Source organism: Pecten maximus, chromosome 1 (genome assembly GCF_902652985.1).
Source record: "Pecten maximus chromosome 1, xPecMax1.1, whole genome shotgun sequence".
NCBI lineage: Eukaryota > Metazoa > Mollusca > Bivalvia > Pectinida > Pectinidae > Pecten > Pecten maximus.
This window is the reverse complement of record NC_047015.1, coordinates 27,215,059-27,240,302: the sequence shown is the minus strand read 5'-3', so window position 1 is coordinate 27,240,302 and position 25,244 is coordinate 27,215,059. Positions and strand designations below refer to the sequence as shown.

General features: G+C 34.8%; 1 protein-coding gene across 1 annotated transcript in view; it reads left to right on the top strand.

Moving 5' to 3' along the window:
* Window positions 1–6,761: 6,761 nt before the first annotated feature.
* Window positions 6,762–25,244, top strand: part of LOC117329130 (ankyrin repeat domain-containing protein 17-like) — a 34,500-nt gene continuing 16,017 nt past the window's right edge. The window contains 14 exon segments of the mRNA XM_033886876.1: window positions 6,762–7,084; window positions 15,986–16,148; window positions 16,484–16,640; window positions 17,493–17,643; window positions 17,912–18,059; window positions 18,338–18,571; window positions 18,842–18,984; window positions 21,490–21,679; window positions 22,032–22,223; window positions 22,489–22,598; window positions 23,148–23,235; window positions 23,361–23,488; window positions 23,815–23,952; window positions 24,919–25,012. Coding sequence (XP_033742767.1) covers window positions 6,890–7,084; window positions 15,986–16,148; window positions 16,484–16,640; window positions 17,493–17,643; window positions 17,912–18,059; window positions 18,338–18,571; window positions 18,842–18,984; window positions 21,490–21,679; window positions 22,032–22,223; window positions 22,489–22,598; window positions 23,148–23,235; window positions 23,361–23,488; window positions 23,815–23,952; window positions 24,919–25,012 — 2,131 coding nt within the window. The 5' untranslated portion in view covers window positions 6,762–6,889.

Here is a 25,244-nt window from a genome sequence, read left to right as displayed (position 1 = left end):
TTACAATTTAATATATTGCAATATTCGGCAAAATCATCGGTTGATGGAAGTCTAACCGTTAACATATCGAAGTCTTGGAACTGGCAGTACGGGCGCTGTATGATCAATCTAATTAAAATCTAGATGGTCATTATCACTACACGTTTCTCATGTAACGTAGTGAGAATGACCATCTAGATTTTAATTAGATTGCTGTATGATATGCGGAACTACGAAAACCAGTCTAGTACTTCGAGCTCTTGGCCTACTGCCTGTGCCATTCAACCGGAGCAGACACGAAAAAACGGGCTCGGTGTCGTAAACACTTTTTTTAAACTAGGATTTTATCATCTGAGGATATAATATTGATATTATTTCGAATATTAAGGATGAAAAGCAGTGAGTGTATAATTTAGGGCCAAAGCTTAATCCAAACAATGATGAAGTGTTTCAGTCGGGCATTGGTAGGAATTTGAGAGTCACTGTTGCCATGGCTGCTGTAGGGAGTAATCCTTACTTCCGAAGCGATTGATTTGAGCACCCTCTGGCGATAGAATGAAGATGAAAAATTGCATAAGGGTTTTTTGGGACATAATTCTAACTTTCTATTTCTTACTTTTTCCCCTTTCTTTCTCTCTTCATTTTTAGTTTTCATCTTTCATGTAACATGTTTTAGCAAAAATAGTTATTTTACAAGTTGTAATATTGGAGAACTTTAAAGTTTAAATATAAAATCTTAACAACAGTATAAAAAAAACAAAAACAAAAAAACAAAATGCACAATTGAAGATAAAATGTTAAAATAAAGAGTTTTGAATTCAAAAAAGTAATAACGTAAAATGAAGCATTAAAATTGTGAGAAATAAATCAGTAATGACAAATAATGAGAAGTTGCAAATAGAAAAGTAAAAAAAAGTAAGAAAAAAGATTGAAAATAGTATGTTTGACTTATGTCCCTTTTAACCCTCCATACAACTTGGTTACGGTTTCCCATGGTTATCGACAGTGGCGAACCTACTACCATACATGTATGCTTGTATACCAAAGCATCCTCATTTTTTTCCGAAAGAAAAATACCGAGAGAGACATAGCAGACACCTGACGTCAAACAATATGTAATATGTGTTATTTTTGTGACTTATCGTGAAACTTTCTTGCATTGCAATCCATAATAAAGACGGATAATCGGTGTTTCCCTTTTCATTTCTGCACTTCAGTGTTTTACTTATTTTGAAGAAAATTCCCCCTATAATATACATATTTATATTTTGTAAATCCGGTGACACTAGTGAGTTTCTTTATACATTTTATTGAAATATAACTAATCGTTCAACATTCCTAGAAATCACTTGTCCGTTCATAAATAAGGACAATCAACGTTACATGCACTGTAGAAACTGTGATTATGTTTTTCTACAGTCAACTGGAATTCTTTAAAAGTTTTGTGGTCTTCATATACAGGACATTGGTCACAACATGTACTATATTACAGGACATTGGTCACAACATGTACTATATTACAGGACACTGGTCACAACATTTACTATATTACAGGACATTGGTCACAACATTTACTATATTACAGGACATCGGTCACAACATTTACTATATTACAGGACATTGGTCACAACATGTACTATATTACAGGACATTGGTCACAACATGTACTATATTACAGGACATTGGTCACAACATTTACTATATTACAGGACATCGGTCACAACATTTACTATATTACAGGACATTGGTCACAACATTTACTATATTACAGGACATTGGTCACAACATTCTATATTACAGGACACTGGTCACAACATTTACTATATTACAGGAAATCGGTCACAACATTTACTATATTACAGGATATCGGTCACAACATTTTCTATATTACAGGACATCCGTCACAACATTTACTATATTACTGGACATTGGTCACAACATTTACTATATGACAGGACATTGGTCACAACATTTACTATGTTACAGGACATTGGTCACAACATTTACTATATTACTGGACATTGGTCACAACATTTACTATATTACAGGACATTGGTCACAACATTTACTATATTACAGGACATTGGTCACAACATTTACTATATTACAGGACATTGGTCACAACATTTACCATATTACAGGAAATCGGTCACAACATTTACCATATTACAGGACATCGGTCACAACATTTACTATATTACTGGACATTGGTCACGACATTTACTATATTACAGGACATTGGTCACAACATTTACTATATTACAGAATATCGGTCACAACATTTACTATGTTACAGGACATTGGTCACAACATTTACTACATTACAGGACATTGGTCACAACATTTACTATATTACAGGACATTGGTCACAACATTTACTATATTACAGAATATCGGTCACAACATTTACTATGTTACAGGACATTGGTCACAACATTTACTATATTACAGGACATTGATCACAACATTTACTATATTACAGGACATTGGTCACAATATTTACTATATTACAGGACATTGGTCACAACATTTACTATATTACAGGACATCGGTCACAACATTTACTATATTACAGGACATTGGTCACAACATGTACTATATTACAGGACATTGGTCACAACATGTACTATATTACAGGACATTGGTCACAACATTTACTATATTACAGGACATCGGTCACAACATTTACTATATTACAGGACATTGGTCACAACATTTACTATATTACAGGACATTGGTCACAACATTCTATATTACAGGACACTGGTCACAACATTTACTATATTACAGGAAATCGGTCACAACATTTACTATATTACAGGATATCGGTCACAACATTTTCTATATTACAGGACATCGGTCACAACATTTACTATATTACTGGACATTGGTCACAACATTTACTATATGACAGGACATTGGTCACAACATTTACTATATTACAGGACATCGGTCACAACATTTACTATATTACTGGACATTGGTCACAACATTTACTATATGACAGGACATTGGTCACAACATTTACTATATTACAGGACATTGGTCACAACATTTACTATATTACTGGACATTGATCACAGCATTTACTATATTACAGGACATCGGTCACAACATTTACTATATTACTGGACATTGGTCACAACATTTACTATATTACAGGACATTGGTCACAACATTTACTATATTACAGGACACTGGTCACAACATTTACTATATTACAGGACATTGGTCACAACATTTACTATATTACAGGACACTGGTCACAACATTTACTATATTACAGGACATTGGTCACAACATTTACTATATTATAGGACATCGGTCACAACATTTACTACATTACAGGACATTGGTCACAACATTTACTATATTACTGGACACTGGTCACAACATTTACTATATTACTGGACATTGGTCACGACATTTACTATATTACTGGACAGCGGTCACAACATTTACTATATTATAGGACATCGGTCACAACATTTACTACATTACAGGACATTGGTCACAACATTTACTACATTACAGGACATTGGTCACAACATTTACTATATTACAGAATATCGGTCACAACATTTACTATATTACAGGACACTGGTCACAACATTTACTATATTACAGGACATCGGTCACAACATTTATTATATTACAGGACATTGGTCACAACATTTACTATATTACAGGACATTGGTCACAACATTTACTATATTATAGGACACTGGTCACAACATTTACTATATTACAGGACATCGGTCACAACATACTATATTACAGGACATTGGTCACAACATTTACTATATTACAGGACATTGGTCACAACATTTACTACATTACAGGACATTGGTCACAACATACTATATTACAGGACATCGGTCACAACGTTTACTATATTACAGGATATCGGTCACAACATTTACTATATTACAGGATATCTGTCACAACATTTACTATATTACAGGACATTGGTCACAACATTTACTACATTACAGGACATTGGTCACAACATTTACTATATTACAGGACATTGGTCACAACATTTACTATATTACAGGACACTGGTCACAACATTTACTATATTACAGGACATTGGTCACAACATTTACTACATTACAGGACACTGGTCACAACATTTACTATATTATAGGACATTGGTTACAACATTTACTATATTACAGGACACTGGTCACAACATTTACTATATTACAGGACATTGGTCACAACATTTATTATATTACAGGACACTGGTCACAACATTTACTATATTACAGGACATCGGTCACAACATTTACTACATTACAGGACATCGGTCACAACATTTACTATATTACAGGACATTGATCACAGCATTTACTATATTACAGGACACTGGTCACAACATTTACTATATTACAGGATATCGGTTACAACATTTACTATATTACAGGACATTGGTCACAACATTTACTATATTACAGGACATTGGTCACAACGTTTACTATATTACAGGATATCGGTTACAACATTTACTATATTACAGGACATTGGTCACAACATTTACTATATTACAGGACACTGGTCACAACATTTACTATATTACAGGACACTGGTCACAACATTTACTATATTACAGGATATCTGTCACAACATTTACTATATTACAGGACATTGGTCACAACATTTACTATATTACAGGACACTGGTCACAACATTTACTATATTACTGGACATTGGTCACGACATTTACTATATTACTGGACACTGGTCACAACATTTACTATATTATAGGACATCGGTCACAACATTTACTACATTACAGGACATTGGTCACAACATTTACTACATTACAGGACATTGGTCACAACATTTACTATATTACAGAATATCGGTCACAACATTTACTATATTACAGGACACTGGTCACAACATTTACTATATTACAGGACATCGGTCACAACATTTATTATATTACAGGACATTGGTCACAACATTTACTATATTACAGGACATCGGTCACAACATTTACTACATTACAGGAAACTGGTCACAACATTTACTATATGACAGGACACTGGTCACAACGTTTACTATATTACAGGACACTGGTTATTCATTCAAATAGTGACATTGTCCTATTTTAGTTCAAAGACGTACTCTTGCATTAGGGTACGATTCGATCTAAACAGTGAATCAGAAAACGTAAATTTCATATTTCGACATATGTGGAAACTTGACTTTCCATAATCAATTGGGAAACTTGGAGATTTTGTAGATTATCTATAACGGCATAAAAGTTCCTACTTTATAACACCAAATATGTTAGATTATGAAGCTATTGCAAAGTAGATATCGACATAGAAAATCAGACAGTCGAGAGGGTTGAAAGGGAGCTAGGTCTAAAATCACGAGACGTCTGTTTAAAACTGCAGTCAAAGGTTTATGTTAAATGTTTATAGCGATATCTGTATTTAAAAAGTATATATATATATATATATATATCCAATATAAATAGATATGTATATCTTGTCAATAGATTGATACAACTCTGTATAGATACCTGTATTTTATCAATAGATTGATACAACTCTGAATAGATACCTGTATTTTGACAATAGATAGATACACCGCTGTATAGATACCTGTATTTTGTCAATAGATACCTGTATTTTGTCAATAGATAGATACAACTCTGTATAGATACCTGTATTTTGACAATAGATAGATACATCGCTGTATAGATACCTGTATTTTGTCAATAGATAGATACATCGCTGTATAGATACCTGTATTTTGACAATATTTTTCAATATAAATGATTTTTGTTTCTTAATCATCCACATTCTCGAAACAAAAACTAAAGCATAAAAGCCTGAGTCTCGATTATTACCGAAACGGTCGAGCGATAATTTCTTTTCTCATGCAGCCACGGTATACATGCAGGTGAAACATGGTGCAAGGGAAGTAACTGTCACGAAAACAGCATGTTCTATTATGTTGATTTATCCCATCCATATATGGCAAGGTTTATATAATAAAGTACATCAGGCGGATTTTTTTTTGTCATATCGAGTTCCAGGCAGTTATGTCGGCCACTTACATGAAAGATTGTAAAAAGTTGTTTTTCAGTTCTCAACCATGGATGTGAACTTGGATTTTTATTTTTTGTTTATTAAACACACATAATTAGACCACCATAATTTACTAAATACATTTTAATTGTAAAGTATTATATGATATGTATAACCTTAACAACTGATTAGTTTTGGAGGAGATAGAAAAAAATTTAATTCTCAATTTTAGTGTAGTTTGTTAAAATTTAAGCAGAAATTTATTGTAAATTAGCCTGCATATAAACGACTAACGTTGATTTATTAAAAGCACATATTTCGAGTTCTTCATATTTACTGCATACATGATAAATCTTAACATCGTGGCAGAAGGTGAATGTTTATATTTGCTCTTTGTCGGACACTGAGCTGACTGTACCAAGACGACTATTTAACACTAGTGGGAAGAGAGCAGTGAGTCAGTCCTGATTTTTCTTTGTGTAGTGTCCATGAATATTGATAGGTTGCACTGCTTATAGTTCTTTTAGAGTACACTCATTGATATTGCATTTTACATAATTAACGTTATTTCTGTGAAAATTCTTTTGTGGATAAAATTACAGGTTCCATGCGAATGCTTATCCCGGTTTCATGCAAATAATGATAATCATATTCACGAACCAGGCAAAATCCTATTTTTTTAACAACCCGAGAAGTTGTCTGCTCCTGCGCACATATGGTCATCCGGGGCTTTGCAATGGAACATTTGTAATGGCGGTCAAGGTGGCAACTTAGCATGAGGTGATGAAAAAAGAATAAATGCCATCTGACAAGTGAAACTGAAGAATCCAAAATAAACGATAAAGGTAAAGTTATTTGCAATGATGCAGAATGTCACACAAGATGAGGACCATGACTCAAACAAAGAAATAAGAACTGTAGAAATTGAGCAAGGTAGTCCGACAGGGCCGTCGTATCCATCACCATTGCCATTGGATCAAACTCAACCGTTGCCGACATCACAATCGACATTTGGACATGATATATCTACAAGTGATGACGACGAAATGTCGGACGTGAGTATAACTAAACAAGTTATTTTAATTTTGTGCAACTGTAAATTGACTGTGATATTCACATTTCGTAGCCATCTTACATCTCTTGAGCATGTGACCCATTGATTTTCTCGCAGTTCTGCCATTTGCATATTCAGGAATAGCTCATTTTTGCAATATGTCATCATATAACTATATTGTGGGCACCCTGATTGTGTCATTTTTATTATAAGATACATTTGTTACCAGAAATTGGACTTGTATATATCATAACTACGGACACAATGTCTGTTGAAATAAAAATCCGGTAGGCTTCCAAGTCCCTTATTATCTAACAAAAACAGGATTTCCATGTGTCTGGGGACTTGCATATTTCAGACTGGTATGAGACTAGTTGTCTTTACAGGCATGATGACGTTTCTTTTTTGTATTTTGATGGATATTGTCATATCATTTTCTAATTATTTGTTTGTAGATTGTGTTGATGACTGACATGTCTGGATATGAAGTAAATTTTATGACTGGTTTGCAGTTGTAGACTATTCAACAAGTAGTTCAAATTCCAAGTATTTTGTAAAGAATGTCAGTGTCATCCTTGGTTCAAACCTTGGGGTAAACTATCACTTCAAAATTATTGATTTAGTTATTGAATAGCAAACTCTAATATTGCTTTGCATGCCATACATTTGAAAATGTCTACTACTGCTGGTCAGCATACTCTGTTACCAGGTTGGGCAAAACCTCCAACTTGCAAACTCGCATATTATATGCCAGTTGGAGTATGGATTTGTTCCTAAAAATAGCTAAAATTGCCTAAACAGTAAATTTTGCATTGATATTTATAGGCACCAGGGCATAGGCTAAACACTCATCCTCTCGGCCCGACCGAGTGGAAATTAAAAAGGACGAGTGGTATTTATAACAGCACCCGTCCCTGTGCCGAGTGAATATTACTGGGAACGATATGCTATATATGTAGCAAACACTAGATATTACAGTGTTCCAGCTAGGATTTGAAAAGGGCAGGGCGCTGCCTAAAAGAAGGGCATTTTTGTGCGCGACATTTTTTCCGGGCCTATCTATCTCCTACCTTATTTTACAGGACAATTTAAGTACATCCATGCATTACATATGACTTGATTCATAAGAGACAAATAGAAATATGTTGATTTTTTTTTATTATTTCGTTTGTGTGTAAAAATGTCTTCTTTCTTCTCTTCTTTATTCTTCAAATATTGTTTTGAATTTTGATGGTAAAAGTTATGACCTAGAGTAATTCAAAAATAATATGATATTAGCATTATTTCAATTTAAGGGTGTATTGAGAGAATCCATATACGATAATTACGTCCAATCAAAAAGTTACGATATCAGATTATAGTCAACAGAGCGATATTTTCAACCAGAAGTTAGTCTGTCCGTTGTGATTGTAAGACGACTAATTGTAAGTGAAGATATTATAGAGCAAAAGAGAAAAGGTGATCAAGCATATACAAGAAAAAAATGATTAAGTAAAAGAAATTATATTATTTAATATCTGAATAAACTTCGTCCAAATAACTGCGATGTATCTTGTAAGCGGCGGTAATTTTCTACTTTCACTTTAGACTCTTTAGAAATAACGGTAAACTAAAATCAGGAAATTATAGCAAGTTAACATTTTCTTAAATTAATTATAAGAAATGGTAAACGAATTAGGGCCGATCATGATTCGCAAGTTTCTGATCAAACATTTGTTCCATTGCTCTCGTAAACAAACGGTCCCGCGTGTTGTAGAAATGTAATCACTTGGTTATCACATGACACGCAGTTAATGCAGAGTCGGCATTTCAGATACGAAAATAACGCAATATAAACTAAACTTTTGCAACCATTATTCACATGAGCAGATATTTTTATGTGTCCTTTATTTATTTATGAAAAAAAAACATTTTGTATAGAAATCCGTCAATCCAACAAGGAATTTGCGACATCTGCATTTACAACGAACCATTTCCGGCGTCCCGCCAAACTTCATCAAAACCAGCAGGATTTCGTGTTGTCATGTGAAGAAAATTTCAATGATATACTACAGATCGATCGCCAATTGCACACATGCTCATGGGATAACTTTACGACAAACGTGCGGCTCTTTTCGGTCTTGTCAAAAGTTGTTTACATAAGTAAAACAACATTTCCATCCATTATCATTACTTTGTCCATCTTCAAAAAGCCTTCGTGATTATGATTTAATTGGATTACCAACCGATCCTATCGACTCGTCACGGTTAAATGAATCTATAAAACACCAGGTCGATCCCCAGCTGACCGATCTCTGCCTCGGGCAGCGTCCATCAGTACCGTGGATAAAGGTCTACAGGTAAGGGGACTGGTGTTACAGGTGGCCAATTAGTGACTGACTGTATATTGCATGGCTTCAGCAAATCGGACCTAGAGTATACGAGGCAAAATGAGCATCAATGACACTTAGAAAAAGGGCAGTACTACAGGAAAAGGGGCGGGGCGCATTTCTAACTTTGAATTAGGGGCAGGGCGTCGCGCCCTGCAAACCCGACCTAGCTGGAACACTGTATTATATGAGGTATACATGTAGATCTACTGTACACAATTATTTTCGCTCTAATATGACAGTTTTTTGTTTATCGGAGATCGATGAGACGTGTCTGGGTCAATCTGCCGCGAATCCAGTGTAAACACACTTCGATCTTCCGAGTCAGTTGAGAGTTTGATTCGGGGCGCCAATAACATGTCGTAACTGAACTGATTGCAAGCGTGTTGTTGATGCATGACATCGAGAAGCTCGACAACCTGTGCATCTAAGCTATGGAAATATTTTTCACACCACTTGCCCTGGGCAAGTAGAGCCCAAAAATCCACTTGCCCGATCATCATTTTTACTTGCCCCAATATGCGATACAAAAAGGAATATTTCTAATCATATGAGTGTTAACAGTTTTTTAATCACAATTTAGAAATACAATCACTCAGTATTTTATTTCTTCAAAAACATTCATCTTAAATTAAAAAGAAATTTTTTTAACATGAATTGTGAAACACAAGTATTAAAATTTTACAGTTTTTCTTTTTTTTTCAATTCCGGAACTTTTGGTTCAGATTCCATCTTCATTATTAGTTGCCAAATTGTACTTCCAGCAAACATAAACAAAAATCGTTTTCACATGTTAAAACTTTTTGCTGTTGTCTCATAAGAACATTTAGGCATAGATTGCAGTAAGTTAACTCTTTCCACCCCTGTTTCATACTTCAGATGCAGTTTCTATTATTTTTATCAGCATAAAATACCCTTAAAATGTCTTTGAACTGAATGTGCCTCTGGCGACCTAGTTTCATCGGCTTCGGAATTTTCATTTCAGCCACGAAAATAAAGTAATTTCAATAGCTAATTGATACGTTTATAATATATTTCAATGTATATATATCCAATTCCACTACAATAATTCTTCCGAAACACATATAACACAGGATTCTGGAAATTCAACATGAAAGTTAAGATAGAGACAACATTTATTTTCACTTGCCCAGGGCAAGTACACCAACATTTTTCACTTGCCCGAACTCAAAAAATACTTGTCCAGGACGTCGGGCAAGTGGATTTTTACACCCCTGGGCCCGCTGACAAAAAAACTGTATCCCTTTTTCACCATACACAGCGGTAATTAATATATTTCATGAATGAAAAGCTAACATATATTGAAAAGCTATATGTGATGTTGCATTGTATATCATCAAGATTTAAGTAGTAACGACACCCGGAAATTATGGGAGTAATTATTACAGGAGTTTTTTGACGATGTTATAGGGACTTAATAGGTGTAATATTTACGCACGTCGTCCGATAAGCTTGAAGCTAATAATACAATAAACATTACAAAATCAATTTAATAAGCAAATACTAGGCCTATGCAACCGAGATACAATCTAAACCTTTTTATATAAGTTGCTAAGCCGATTTTGGCAAATGTAACTTCATAGTAGAACTAAAATGGTTTATTTTCCATAATATGTTCACGTATTCTAGACTATTGATACTGAATTAACAATGATATTTTCTTAAGAAATCAAAGACAACTTGCAACATTGTAATCCTTGTCACAATAAGGCAATGAAAAAATAACAATGTAGATATTTATAAGGGGATTTATTTTGTGTTGCAAATGTCCTGCAAGTTTCCAATATGACCTCTGAACATCCTTAAAGAAAAAGCAAAATTAGTCCATGATTTTGTATCAAAATGACTAAAAAGTTGTGACATGTTCATCCATTAATTGTATTTCATTCTAAAAGCAGTGATAATTTTCACCTACAACTCGAAATTTCCCCCCCCATACCCCCTGGCGGAAGGGGGCAGCAGCCCCCTCCCGCACCCACCTCCGCCTCCTCGCTCAGCTCATCAGCTGGTGCCTTCGGCACCAGTTAGGAGGTTGTGTACAGTGATTTTTTCTGGTGCCAAGTGATTTTTTCAGGTCACTAGGCACAGTGCCCAGTGCTCCCTGATTTTTAATCTGAGCCCTGAGGCACGTTAATCTACGACAAGGTAAATAATATTTTACTAAAATATGTTTGCTTTGTCTACTTAAGTTAGGAACTTGAAATTTTGGTACTTTCCAACGTGCAAATGATTTTCGGAGGAAAATTTTAAAGATATTCAAAAAGTTACGTTTAGTGATTTGGCTTTACCTCAATTTGTTAACGTCAGGATGCCTTTGGCACCTGCCGTTATAGTTGTGGTAGGAAAATGTTGTTAGTGACACTTGTTTGCGGCTAACAACTTCCTGTTTCTGTCATACAAATGATATACATCCGCAGCCTAATATAGTTCCAGTTTTGATAGCAATTATTGACACCATTTAACTGATGTAAACCATGTTTACTGCAATTATTTAAAATGAAATATGAATATTTAGTGTTCTAGACTATTTTAGAGTATAAATATAAACATTTTCCTCGTCAGTTTATGCAATTTTGTTGGCGTAGGAGTACGTAGTTCTGTCTCGATCCTGCCTTGAAAACGAAAGTAAAACTATCAGATTGATCGTCGTGGAAATTTACATGCATTCACAGAGAAACCAACCCTATTTACGTAGTCAAATGCACCCCAGCATTCCACGAGATAACTTCAGCTGTCACGTGACTCATCACTAATCGGCAAAATGGCAGTTATGTCAAATGTAACAAAACCAACGACCATTCGCAGTTTCATATTCATTTGTATGTCGCTAGAATATGTAAGAAATATCACCAGGAATTGAAGGCAAGTTGTAACAAACTACATTGCCGTTTTTCGTGAGGATTTTATTAAATAAGGTTATTATTTGTTTATTTGAAAAGAATCTAATGATTATGATCCGTGACTGATGTACTGGCGTCTATGTCAAAACTATATATGTCTCGTCGGATAACGCGACCGCAATTTTCTATCAGAGTTAAAATATGTTACTAGGGGTCATAAAGTAGATGTTTGCTAGGCCTAATTAACATCTTATAGTATAAATAAGATTAAAAAAAACTTATGCTGTGTACACCAAAGACTTTGAATAATAGACACAATGCATGAGGGTAATGGGTTGAATTTGTGATCATTCATCATTGTTGTAGTATGTCTATGACAAAGAAACCATAAATACATGCCACATATTTAAGAGTTAGTTTTTCACATTTCACATTGAAAAGAACATCATGGACGAGACAGCTGATTGCAACTTCAGGCCAGCAATATGATAGCAGTACTCACTGTATGGTATCTAAGAAATCATTCATATTTTGTCAAGTACAGTGTTAGCTAAGCATTTTGATTATTAATTGCGGTTTGATATCTCTTCATTATTCCAAATCAAGGTATAATTACCTGTAAACCTGTGCCCTCGTGCTAGGTAGACGGGCAACGCGAGATATTGTTTGCGGTAAAGTTGAAAGGATTATTATGTCCCAGTTACCATAATATTTCTCTGGAAAGTAGAGTACTGTAAGAGGGTTTCACTATAAAATTGTTTTACTATTCTTTTTAATTGATTTGACTTCTCGTTCACTTTAACCAATTGAAATGTACAAACCAAGAACATATTCATTGAGAAATTCTAGATAATGAATTGTTTTTTTGGTACAAGTTTACCAAATTTGTAAACAGATATTGCCATGGCTTCTCCTAAATGGTTCCTTGTAAATGTTTAAGCCATACTGTCAGACCAATTTCTTTTTGCAACATGATACTTGCTTAAATTAATTTTCAATCATGATAGTTGGCAAAATGAGAAAATTCATTCAATTTGTTGCCATTATAACTTTTGATCAAATAGTGCATTCTTGCTGAATTTTATATCATAATCAGTTGAAAAGCAACCTGTTTTTAGTGCGAGAGTAGATCAATGACAACTTGTTACTTTGCGGTGAAGCCAGTTGGGATGAGTCTTTCTGGTGTATGTGTCGTAATTGTGATCTGCCATGGGTTTTTTTCCACAAATAAAAAGAAGACAAATGTGTTATAAACTACACTATGAATTTGTCTTCAGGAGAGATATGGTAGAGATATCTATTGTGTCATTGTGGATTTGTGATATGTAATGTATAGTGACACTTATATTGTGAAATATATATATATGCGTGATATCATCATGTTGATGAACACTACTAATTTTATCAAATAACTTAAAAAATGACTGATAACTAGCCGAACTGAGAATATTTATTGTTAGAACAAAATGTTAAAATGACTGTTAAAATCTAAAAATTGCATTCATATTTTGGTGAAACATTTGGTGGCTGAGGAGACATTCCTATCTGTACATAGTTAACACTAATAACAGAACTAAAATTACAGATAAAATATGAAAACAAGTCTGAACAAATAAGTTTGTGATACTGTGTTTGACTTAATAAAGGCATGCGCACCTGCCTAGAGATAAGCGGATTGGTGCTCTAATTGGAACATACAAGTTCCTTACCCCACTGATCTATAAATATATGTAATCTTCACTCTTTTATCCAGAGACAGGGTTGTTTTTGTTACTTCAAGATATGTATATGAAAAAGATGTTTTTTCCCCTGTATGGTTTTATTTAACTCGCCCCCTTTTGTGCTTTTCTAATTGCAGTAGAGTGCATTTGTTATGTTGAATATTTTATGCGATAATGAAGTCACTGACAACTTCTAGGCAGTTTATAATTAGGTTTTCCTGGTAAGCGGTTGTACATATGAACAAATGAAATCTGCAGAAGAATTTTATATTTTGTTCTGCAGTTTTGCCTTAAAATGAATCATTCAGTATGTCAGTTTAAGCAAAATGGCCATCAAGAAAATTTGTGTTATATGCAAGGGCAAAATAAAATAGTCTTGATGTTTCAAATTGGAAAATAATCATTTAAAATTTTACCAAAAAAGTTGTGAATACTTCTCTAGAACTGAAACGAACATTGGAATATTCCATAGGTTAAAACCACTGCAAGATTTCAAAATGAGATCCTTTCTGAATTGAATGAAAGCTAACATATTCAGCAGTTTCAGTATTTATCTGTCATTGCAAACCACCTTCATTCTCTGACTCAAAATATATCACAACAAAAACATGCCAGTTTTTCAATAAACATATGTGATGTTTTGATAAAGATATGTTCCAGAATAACTTCTTAATTTACAAAAGAAATATGGTTGAAGATGACATCGTAAACCGTTTAAGTATAGTACATGACATGTATGATGATGGCTTTCGACGAAGTGAATCTATTTCAGTGCCATATTTATTTTGTGCATTGACTAGTGTTAAATGACAAAACATAGGACGCTTAAATCCTTATATTGTGTTTTATGTTACAACCTTGATAGCTCCTGAGTTGAAGGTTATTAGCTGGAGTGCAGTGACTCCTCCCTGATATTGATCCAGCTAAGTAGGAAGTGCTGATTAATAGAATAGCTTTAAAGGTCACAGATTGTTTGATTTGCTGTGAACCATTAATATTGTATCATTAGTCGGTACTTGAAGTTTGTACTAGTTCTGGTTATAACTTGGTTGCTTTACTCAGGAAAACAAAGTTTTGACTGCAGTAATCCAGTGTTTTTCCTGCCTATATAACTGGGTGCACAAAACAACCCTTTTCTGAATTTCATGTTGGCCTTAGTTTTCCCCAGTTTTCCCCAAAAAGAACATAAAATTCCCAATAATGTGTCCATAGATCAATATTTCGGGGAAAAAAAACATGGAAAAATATAATGACAAATATTACACAAAATAGATCAGGAAAAAGGACAGTCAAGGATCAAAATTGGTGTGTGTTAGCATGTATACAGCTAGAATTTACACTGCACTATAAAACCAGTAGCATGACACACTCATGAAACAATTATTAGCATGTACATTTTCCACATAATTTACATGTAAACGTTTCCCAATTCAGTCCATTGGATTTTCCTAAATGCCCAGGACAATTATTGACATCAGCTTGTACCTCTGATAGGAACACAAGTTTCTAGAGGTCATGAATATTATAAAAATTAAACTAAGTTTACATGATTAAGATCAATAGGATATTTTCAGCCTTTGCAGCCGATTGCATAAGATTTTTTTTGTGCAGTACATGCAGTTAAAAGACAAAAATCCCTTTATAAATGAGGACCCAATTAGGCACATTTTCATTGATAGAACTTTTTGGATTTACAAATTAATCATACATGTATTTTTTAATACGCAGTCAATGAAAATGTGTTTAATTGGATTCTGATGGTGCATCCATTATTATTGTATATATATATATTATAACTTGCATGGACAGTCCGAGAAATAATCAATTTCAGGGAAGCCATTGTATACATTTCATGCAAATGTTGAGCTTCAGATACAGAATACAAATCAAGCTGTCAATGATCGTTTAAGAAGATAAACCTGATTAATAACAAGATCTGTTGTGTCCACAGGTGGCATCCTACCTCGCTGAACAAGACATTGAAGATGATGTCGATGACCAAGACCTGGAGCCTTCCACCTTCCTGCTGCCAACCGAGGGCATGGAAGCTTCCAACCTGCCATCAATAGACCCAGAGACACATGCACGCCTGGAGGCTTTATTGGAGGCCGCAGGTAAGTCTGCATGTTTCTTACTGCATTGTTGTTAAGCAGCATTTTTTTATGTTCACCATACTTAAATATGGTGCTGGCCTTCATTTGTAATGAAGAACAAATGGATATTGTATTGTTTATCCTATTTTCATAATCTAAGAAATCTTTTTTTTTAATCCATAATAGTAACAAAAGAGTCGGTATTATGGGGGAATGGAAGACATTTACGAGTGGATATTTTAAGACGATTGTGAAATTAGGACCAAACATGTAACCTACATATGTATTTGAATTGTTCAAAAGCAAGAACCATTTTTCAGCTCTGTGTCTGCTTTGGTTCTTTTTTGGCGCATTAGGTATCGGAAAGCTTTCCACTGCAGATGGAAAAGCTCTAACTGATCCAGAAGTCTTGAGGAAACTCACATCTTCAGTCAGCTGTGCTCTAGACGAAGCAGCACAAGCCCTTCATAGGATGAGGGCAGAACAGCAAGGCCAACTAGGCGTCATCGAGGGGTGAGTAGAAGGAAATTAACTGCTCTTTGTGAATGTATATATCAGAGATGAAAATGTTCAGCTGATCAGCCTTTTTGAGAACATCAGTGTAATGTAAACTTGTAATTTTTCCCATTGAAAAGATTGAGTAATCTAATTTTCAGCCTTTTTGCCCTTAGTCCATTTTCATCTCTGATATACTGCTACCATTTATGAAGGTAACAAGACATTTAATGAAAATGTTGGATGGTACATATTTTGTCATCTTCTTGTGATAAGAAAAGACAATCAGTTCCCTATCAGTACAGTCAAGGGAGTAATAGCATTGAAGTTTGACATTCTTCATCTACAGTGACCAAACTTTGTATTGATAGAGTTATAAAGTATGTGTCATACTCCCAAGAGTTATTTCCCTTTGAGTTACAATATAGCCAACTTTTGCTTGCAAGTACTTCCGGGGCTGTTAGAATGTCACAGAGCTAAGGGGTTTCTACATACAGATGGGGAATGCGATAGCTTGAAAGTCATAGTGCCAGAATAATTTTTAACTTACAAGTATCGTCCAATATCATGAAGAGGAATACTAAACATTGTACCGATTAAGTTAATATAATATTAGTCTATAAATTCAGCCTTTTATGTTACATGTCTTATATAATTTGGATCTTTAAAAGACTCATGATGTCAGTTTGTGCACGATTCTACAAGAAACCTTTCTGGTAAATAACAGTCATGACATCATGGCCTGATAAAGTGTAGAAATAATAGGAGTCCTGTCTAAGTGGTGACTGATGAAAGGTGAGGCTTTACTAATCTACAATGAAAGTGTGGAATAAATTTGGTAGATGATAAAATATTATACTTTGCTCATAGCTCAAGGTCATTAGCAGAAGCCTGTAGTGATGGAGATGTACCAACAGTTCGGAAACTGCTTCATGAGGGGGGCAGTGTCCATGAGACAACTGAGGAAGGAGAAAGCCTTCTTTCTCTTGCATGTTCTGCAGGATACTATGAACTTGCCCAGGTAAATTGTGATCTCGCATTTCATATACGTAATGAAAATTATTGTTAGGCCAACATCAAACAATTTCTGTTAATAAGACTTGGACAATAGTATTTCTATGGTGTTGAAGATGGATTAAGAGTAAATAAATATTGCAAAATGCATATGTGGATTTGAAAAGATAACAAAACTTTCATACAGGGACTGTTGACCGGTTAGTTTGATCAGATGGTTTACTGGTTAACGACAATGTTATGATTTATTATATTCTTGTAATTTATTTGTGCAGGTGTTGTTGGCCATGAAAGCCAACGTAGAAGACCGTGGTATTAAGGGAGATTGTACACCACTAATGGAAGCTGCCAGTGGGGGATATGTTGACATAGTCAAGCTGCTTATCACCCACGGAGCTGACGTCAATGCCCAGTCATCAGCTGGTATGTGATCTGCAATATCTAGATATTTGATGGATTAACTATCCTTGTAATTTTATTAATTTGCTCTCCGCTTAGATTTCAAAATTTAACAATACTTTTCAATAGCTGTTATGAAGAAACAGTTACGCATTCTTATATTCAATGCAGCATTAACACATTAATTTATTTTGTATAATCAAAATGCAGAAAAACGTTCAGTGTTGCCAAAAGCTTCATTGTTGATTGAAAGTATAAATCAAGCTTATACTAGGTAACACAAAGAAATTAACTTATTCCAGGTAACACACCTCTACACTATGCTGCGTGTGGTGGATATGAGGATGTGGTTCAGGTGCTGATAGATGCTGGAGCAAATGTAGAACAGCACAATGAGAATGGACACACCCCTCTCATGGAGTCAGCCAGTGCAGGACATGTTGGTGTGGCTCGTATACTTCTTAGTTCTGGAGCAGGCATCAACACCCATTCAAATGAATTCAAGGAGAGTGCTCTTACCCTTGCCTGCTATAAGGGTAAGACAGAGTCAGCCAGAAAGCTTTACCATTGTCTTGTTGAAAACTGAATGGAATTGGTGTTAAGGAATAAATATTTGAAACGTATATAAGGGAAATAAATCATGACATCTTTTTGAACCTGGTAACCTGATATTATAGTCCACAATATATCTGTATGGTGAAGTTTAAAGAAATTGGCATTTGTTTCACAGGTTTAATGACTGACTAAATATCTGCTTCTAAATTGCTTTTCTGTCACCTTAATTAACCTGAAGGATTTGTTGACAGGCCACCTGGAGATGGTGAAGTTTTTGTTGGAGGCTGGAGCTGACCAGGAACACAAGACTGATGAGATGCACACTGCACTAATGGAGGCCTCCATGGATGGACATGTAGAGGTAGCCCGCCTTCTTCTGGACAGTGGTGCCCAGGTCTGTATATTGAAAAAGACATGGGATAACACATACCCAATGTCTCTATTACAGAATATACACCATATCTATCCTTAAAAAACCTCCATGGAATTGAAATTAAGACATGTATGTTTTCTGGTGCAGAAAGGTTGGCAATATATGACACAAAGTGTAGACACATTGTAAAACAATTCAACAAAAAATATTACACTTGTGTATAAAATTTCAATTGTACATTATAATCATTAGTGCTTACAAAAATAGTTTTTATGAGATGATATGGTAAAGTGTGATTAGTAAACACTAACTAAACCCAGTTGGAAGGACAGATATAGGTGGCTCTTTTGACAGTCTGGGATATCAATACAGAGATCTCTAAGATATAAACTTTCTTTTACAACAGTTGTCAAAAAAGTTATACAGTGGATCTCGCTTGTTATGATATTCTTTTTCCCAGAGAAAAATATTTTAACTGGGATATTTTAAGAGGAATCAATCATATGCCCCTTGAACCAGAAGTTGGGCCCATTACAATTGTAAGACCTACAACTCGGTGTAGAAAGAGATGAAAACCACTGAAATAATATCATAAATTATATCAAAAATATCAAATTAATATTTTACTTCATTCACCTGTTTTGATGTCAGTAGATGAAATTAAATGTTTTTGAATATGAATCTAAAGTAAATGGTGTTTATTGAAAACAAATCTTTTTGCCATATTTACCACAATAGTGTTTACATATGAACCATTTTTAGTGACATGCTATCAGATGTCAAAATTGATTACCACGAAAAAACTTTGAATTACATTTATTAAAAACAAAACTTTTTCCTAATAGGGGGTAGTTTTTTTTTGTTAACGCGTTATCATATAGTGAATATTCACATAATGCATGGCCATCAACATTGACACAGCTGCAATAAGCATAGATCTAACAACAGATTCTAGTTCTAACATCATCTGAATAAAAATGAGTATTTATCTACTAGCCGTCAGCCACAACCCAAGCCATGACGAAGCACAGTTAAGTTGGCTTGACCTCTATTTTGCAGCGGTATATATCTCAAGCTAGGGCCCTGGCAAGGAGACCTCTGACAATAATAAAGGATGCTAATGACATGTCTAGGTGTCAAATACAGCCACTTACGTGGGGTTATTACTTACAAAAATAATTTTAGGAGAGTAAAATATATTATGATAACCAGGATTCATGTTGGATCATATCATAATATTTACATTTACACTGCAGTCCCACTATATAACTTTAGCAAGCTCACTTGAAGGTTACGAGTCCATAACTTTCAAAGCTTTATTATGACATCATTATTATTGTGACTTATTGTTCCGTCTTTGACAATAATCATTTGTTCATAGTCTTTGAAAATCGTTGTCAAATATACTAACTTAACAAAGGCAAATTGAACTAGTTCAATTTGCCTTTGTCCAGTTGGCATTCATCAGGCCATAACTTCCTACTGAAAGCAGTTCAATGCTTAAGTGCATTTTTGATAAAAGGGATATATTTTATATAATTATAGAGAGAATCGGGCATGTGGAAAAAATGATTTAATAAGCAGGATTTTATAATATCCGATACTATAATAAGTGGGATCCACTCTACCAACTAATATTAATCACTCTAGTTGGCCCAGATGGAAGCTTTTGAGGGGTCTTTCTGTGGGAGAAATCCAGGTTAGGATAGTCCATACTTTTAGTGTTAGGATAGTCCATACATTTAGTGTTAGGATAGTCCATACATTTAGTGTTAGGATAGTCCATACATTTAGTGTTAGGATAGTCCATACATTTCGTGCTTGGATAGTCCATACATTTACTGTTAGGATAGTCCATACATTTAGTGTTAGGATAGTCCATACATTTAGTGTTAGGATAGCCCATACTTTTAGTGTTAGGATAGTCCATACATTTAGTGTTAGGATATTCCATACATTTAGTGTTAGGATAGTCCATACATTTAGTGTTAGGATAGTCCATACATTTAGTGTTAGGATAGTCCATACATTTAGTGTTAGGATAGTCCATACTTCAGTGTTAGGATAGTCCATACATTTAGTGTTAGGATAGTCCATACATTTAGTGTTAGGATAGTCCATACATTTAATGTTAGGATAGGGTAGTCCATACTTCAGTGTAAGGATAGTCCATACATTTAGTGTTAGGATAGTCCATACATTTAGTGTTAGGATAGTCCATACATTTAGTGTTAGGATAGTCCATACATTTAGTGTTAGGATAGTCCATACATTTAGTGTTAGGATAGTCCATACATTTAGTGTTTAAAATCAATATGATGAATTACCAATCCTTACAATCTTGTATTTATTGTTTAGGGCTGTTAACCCTTCAGTACATTTTTTTCAACCCCATGACAGAATTAAGAAATTAATAAGGTTGGCTTTCCTTGGCTATTGATGTGCTACGAGATTTAGCATTGGCATAATAAAATGAATAGCATAGAAGCAATTAGAAATTTCAATTATTTTATATTTTATGTGTAGGTTAACATGCCTGCAGACAGCTTTGAGTCCCCCCTGACCCTGGCAGCCTGTGGAGGCCATGTAGACCTTGCTAGCCTGCTGATAGAGAGGGGAGCCAACCTAGAGGAGGTGAATGATGAAGGGTACACACCACTCATGGAGGCCGCACGGGAAGGACACGAGGAAATGGTGGCACTTCTTCTAGCTCATGGTAGGTCCTTTAGTAAGAGGCAAAATTGTTTGTGAGAAAAACTGGTTATAAAGTGTTGCTCATGTTCAATGGAAATTTGATTATAATTTCTAAAAAAGAAAATCAATAGTTGCCCTTGAAATATTGAAACATCTCCAACTCTCTATCAAAAATATTTCATGTGGGAATGTATTTGAGTAGTGGTGGCAAATATATTTGATGATATAGGGGCAATTGGGTTTAAAAATGTGTTTAGATATTGGTAAATCTTAAACAGTACTGGTAGATATGATTTTGGTGAAGTTTTTATGAGTATGATAAATTAACATTAAGTATTGTTTACATGCTAACTATTTCAAACATCTGTGTGTAGGAGCCGATATTAATGCCCAGACAGAGGAGACACAGGAAACTGCCTTAACCTTGGCCTGTTGTGGGGGATTCCTTGAAGTAGCAGACTTCCTCATCAAGGCAGGTGCTGACATTGAGCTTGGCTGCAGTACACCTCTGATGGAGGCTGCACAGGAGGGCCACCTAGAGTTAGTTAGGTACCTCCTTAAAGCAGGTCAGTTTACCAGACATTGTATAATTATTAGAAATGTTTACAAAGCATTTTAGTTAAAAATGAATATGAGAAACTCTCTCCTTGTAAAAATGAATATGAGAAACTTTCTCCTTGTATAAGACTCGAATATTTTTCATTCAGTGAGAAAAGTGAAAGTCTTCTGTTTGAGAAACTACAAAAGACGTAACTAGTTTTAATCCTCATGTTATCCCACTATCTGTGCTAGCCATTGTAGACTTTATTTTATTAATTTGAACATCTACAGGTGCTAATGTACGTGCCCAGACAGGAACCGGGGACACAGCTCTGACATATGCATGTGAGAATGGTCACACTGATGTAGCTGAAGTTCTTTTACAGCATGGAGCTGACCTGGTGAGTCAAAAATAAAAACTGAGGCATTAATAAATTTTTTTGCTTTTATACCTTATTGTCAATTTCTAAATATTTGTAACATTAATTTGAAGAAAACAGTAATACTTAACCACAGATACTCGCCTCATCTGTCAATACACCCAATATATCACGGTTAGTTACTCCCATCAGCCTAGTAAAACAACCCAATTTTGGGGAAAATATAGTGATTGTCCGTTCAAGATATGTCGATGCGAATGGTCTCAATCGATTGACAGATATTTTTTCTTGAATTCGGTATATGGTTCAATATATATCATGCCGTAGATCTCTGTTTAGAGGAAATAAAGAATGTCTGTCTGTATTTTTGTCATTGCATATTTCACTATGAAATAATTATTAAAGAAGGCAAAACTGTCTGTATTATTTAATTAATACTTAGTATATATGTATCTCTACCATATTGCTAAAGAAAATGTGAACAAATTTTGTTGAAAAGGTAATAGAAGAAGACTGATTTCTTATCAAAATTTGATTGATATCTAAGTTTGCTAATGTATTGTTTTCCAGGAACACGAGTCTGAGGGAGGTAGGACACCTCTGATGAAGGCAGCTAGGGCAGGTCACCTCTGTACAGTACAGTTCCTGATCAGTAAAGGTATGTTATACATACCCTTTAATGGGAAATGAAAAACAGCATCAACCTTACTTCCATAGTTGATGATTATTAGAAATTGTAATTTGCCTCATTTCAGAAAATTGACATGTAAAATATGATTTTAGGTGCGGATGTGAACAGACAAACTTCCACCAATGACCACACAGTACTTTCTCTGGCATGTGCGGGTGGTCATCTGGCTGTAGTTGAGCTCATGCTGGCCCATGGCGGTGACCCTGCACACAAACTCAAGGTCAGCTCACCTACACATTTTCAGTTGATTTAATATTTTAATTCATTCAATAATTTGAAAGAATCCACAGAAATAATTTAATACTTCGAAAGAACCATTTTGTAAATATGTGCAGTTATCATATTTGTTTGGCACTTGTTAATTGTTTAAACCCATAATCGATACTGAGAGCAGAAACCAAGCATAAACAAAAACAACTATGGAAATCTAAGACACAGGCGATGTAGCGTTGGTTTGATATATTTGGGGGAGGGGTAGGGGTGATCTTCTGATAACATGAGAATATGTTGTCTTCATAACCGTTATACCATATTTTTGTGCTACAGGATGGGTCTACTATGATCATTGAAGCTGCTAAGGGAGGCCATACACAGGTGGTAAAGCTACTGTTGGAGTACCCAAACAGGGTACTGATGAATTCCCCACCCGACATTGCCCAGCTTACTGACCCACACCTGTCGGAGGTAATTTGTGTTTAAATATTAGGGAACAGTTCACTATACTCTAGTGTTGACAGTTATACAAGTTTCCTACAACTTTTTTCTTGCTTTATATAAAAAATATTTTATTAAGGTTAATTGCCTGATATGATATGGTGTGCAACCAATGTGTGAAGCTGTACATATATGATATTGCCAGGGAAATTGTCCTTTGTTGTACTCCCACTTTAGTAAGAGGGGTTTGGGGTATAGTAATATTCATGTGTGTGTCCATCTATGACAACCTTGTATACACAATATCTCATGAACCCCTGATTAAGTTCTTATTCACACCATGGCATCACCCCATCAAGGTCTACACCTAATTAGATTTGCTGGACATCGGCCAAGGTTTAAGGTCCAAGGTCACACTTTACCATTTTTATGGAGGCGTTTACACCTGCCATATTGCAATCACCTATGAGTTGTGACATCATAACCTCTCACTTTCATTATGTTTCCTTTCAAAGCTCATTTTGCAGTTTCTTACAGTTCATATATGATGAAGTTGAACTATATTTTTAAAGTAAAATTTTGTGTAAACAATATCTTGTGAACATAGAACTACACAGTCAATGCTACACCTGATAAGATTTGGTGGTCATTGGTCATAGCTTATGGAGGTGAAAGTATATCTATGTGAGCCCCTGCTCACTTTTTATGTCATATATATAGGTATCTCTATAATGGCGTTGGCGGCGTCCGCACAGAGGTTTCCGTGTGATAACTAAGTTTTCATGGGCATATCAAACTCGAACTTCATGCAGATCTTCCTTACCACAAGTGCTTGCTTTGGATTGCTTTTCAGGTCTGAAGGTCAAAGGTCAAGGTCGGTGTTAATAAAAATAAAAAATCTGTTTGCTTGTGATATGTAATTAATGCTGTTTCTAGCAAAATCAAGTTGATTTTTTAGTGAAGATATAAATAAGTTATGTAATATTGTATTGACAGGCCCGTGTTCCTGTTCATGGTCTGGCAAACATTGTCCCACCCAGTGATCCAGATTCCACACCATCCACCAATTTTACACCTAACATACAACCAGGTAGGTTTTCCTATGTTGCAACAAAATGTTTGTAAAGTTCTATCCTCAGCCATTGACCAGTGGCTCAAATTTTCATGCATATATATGTATTGTAACAATACAAATTGAGTTTATTTTAGATGTCCTTAAATGTAATATTTTATTATTTGAAGACATTCAACAGTAATGACTATATAAAATGTGGAGGTATTTACCTAGAACTATCAAATACTGTTGATCACATTCTCAATAC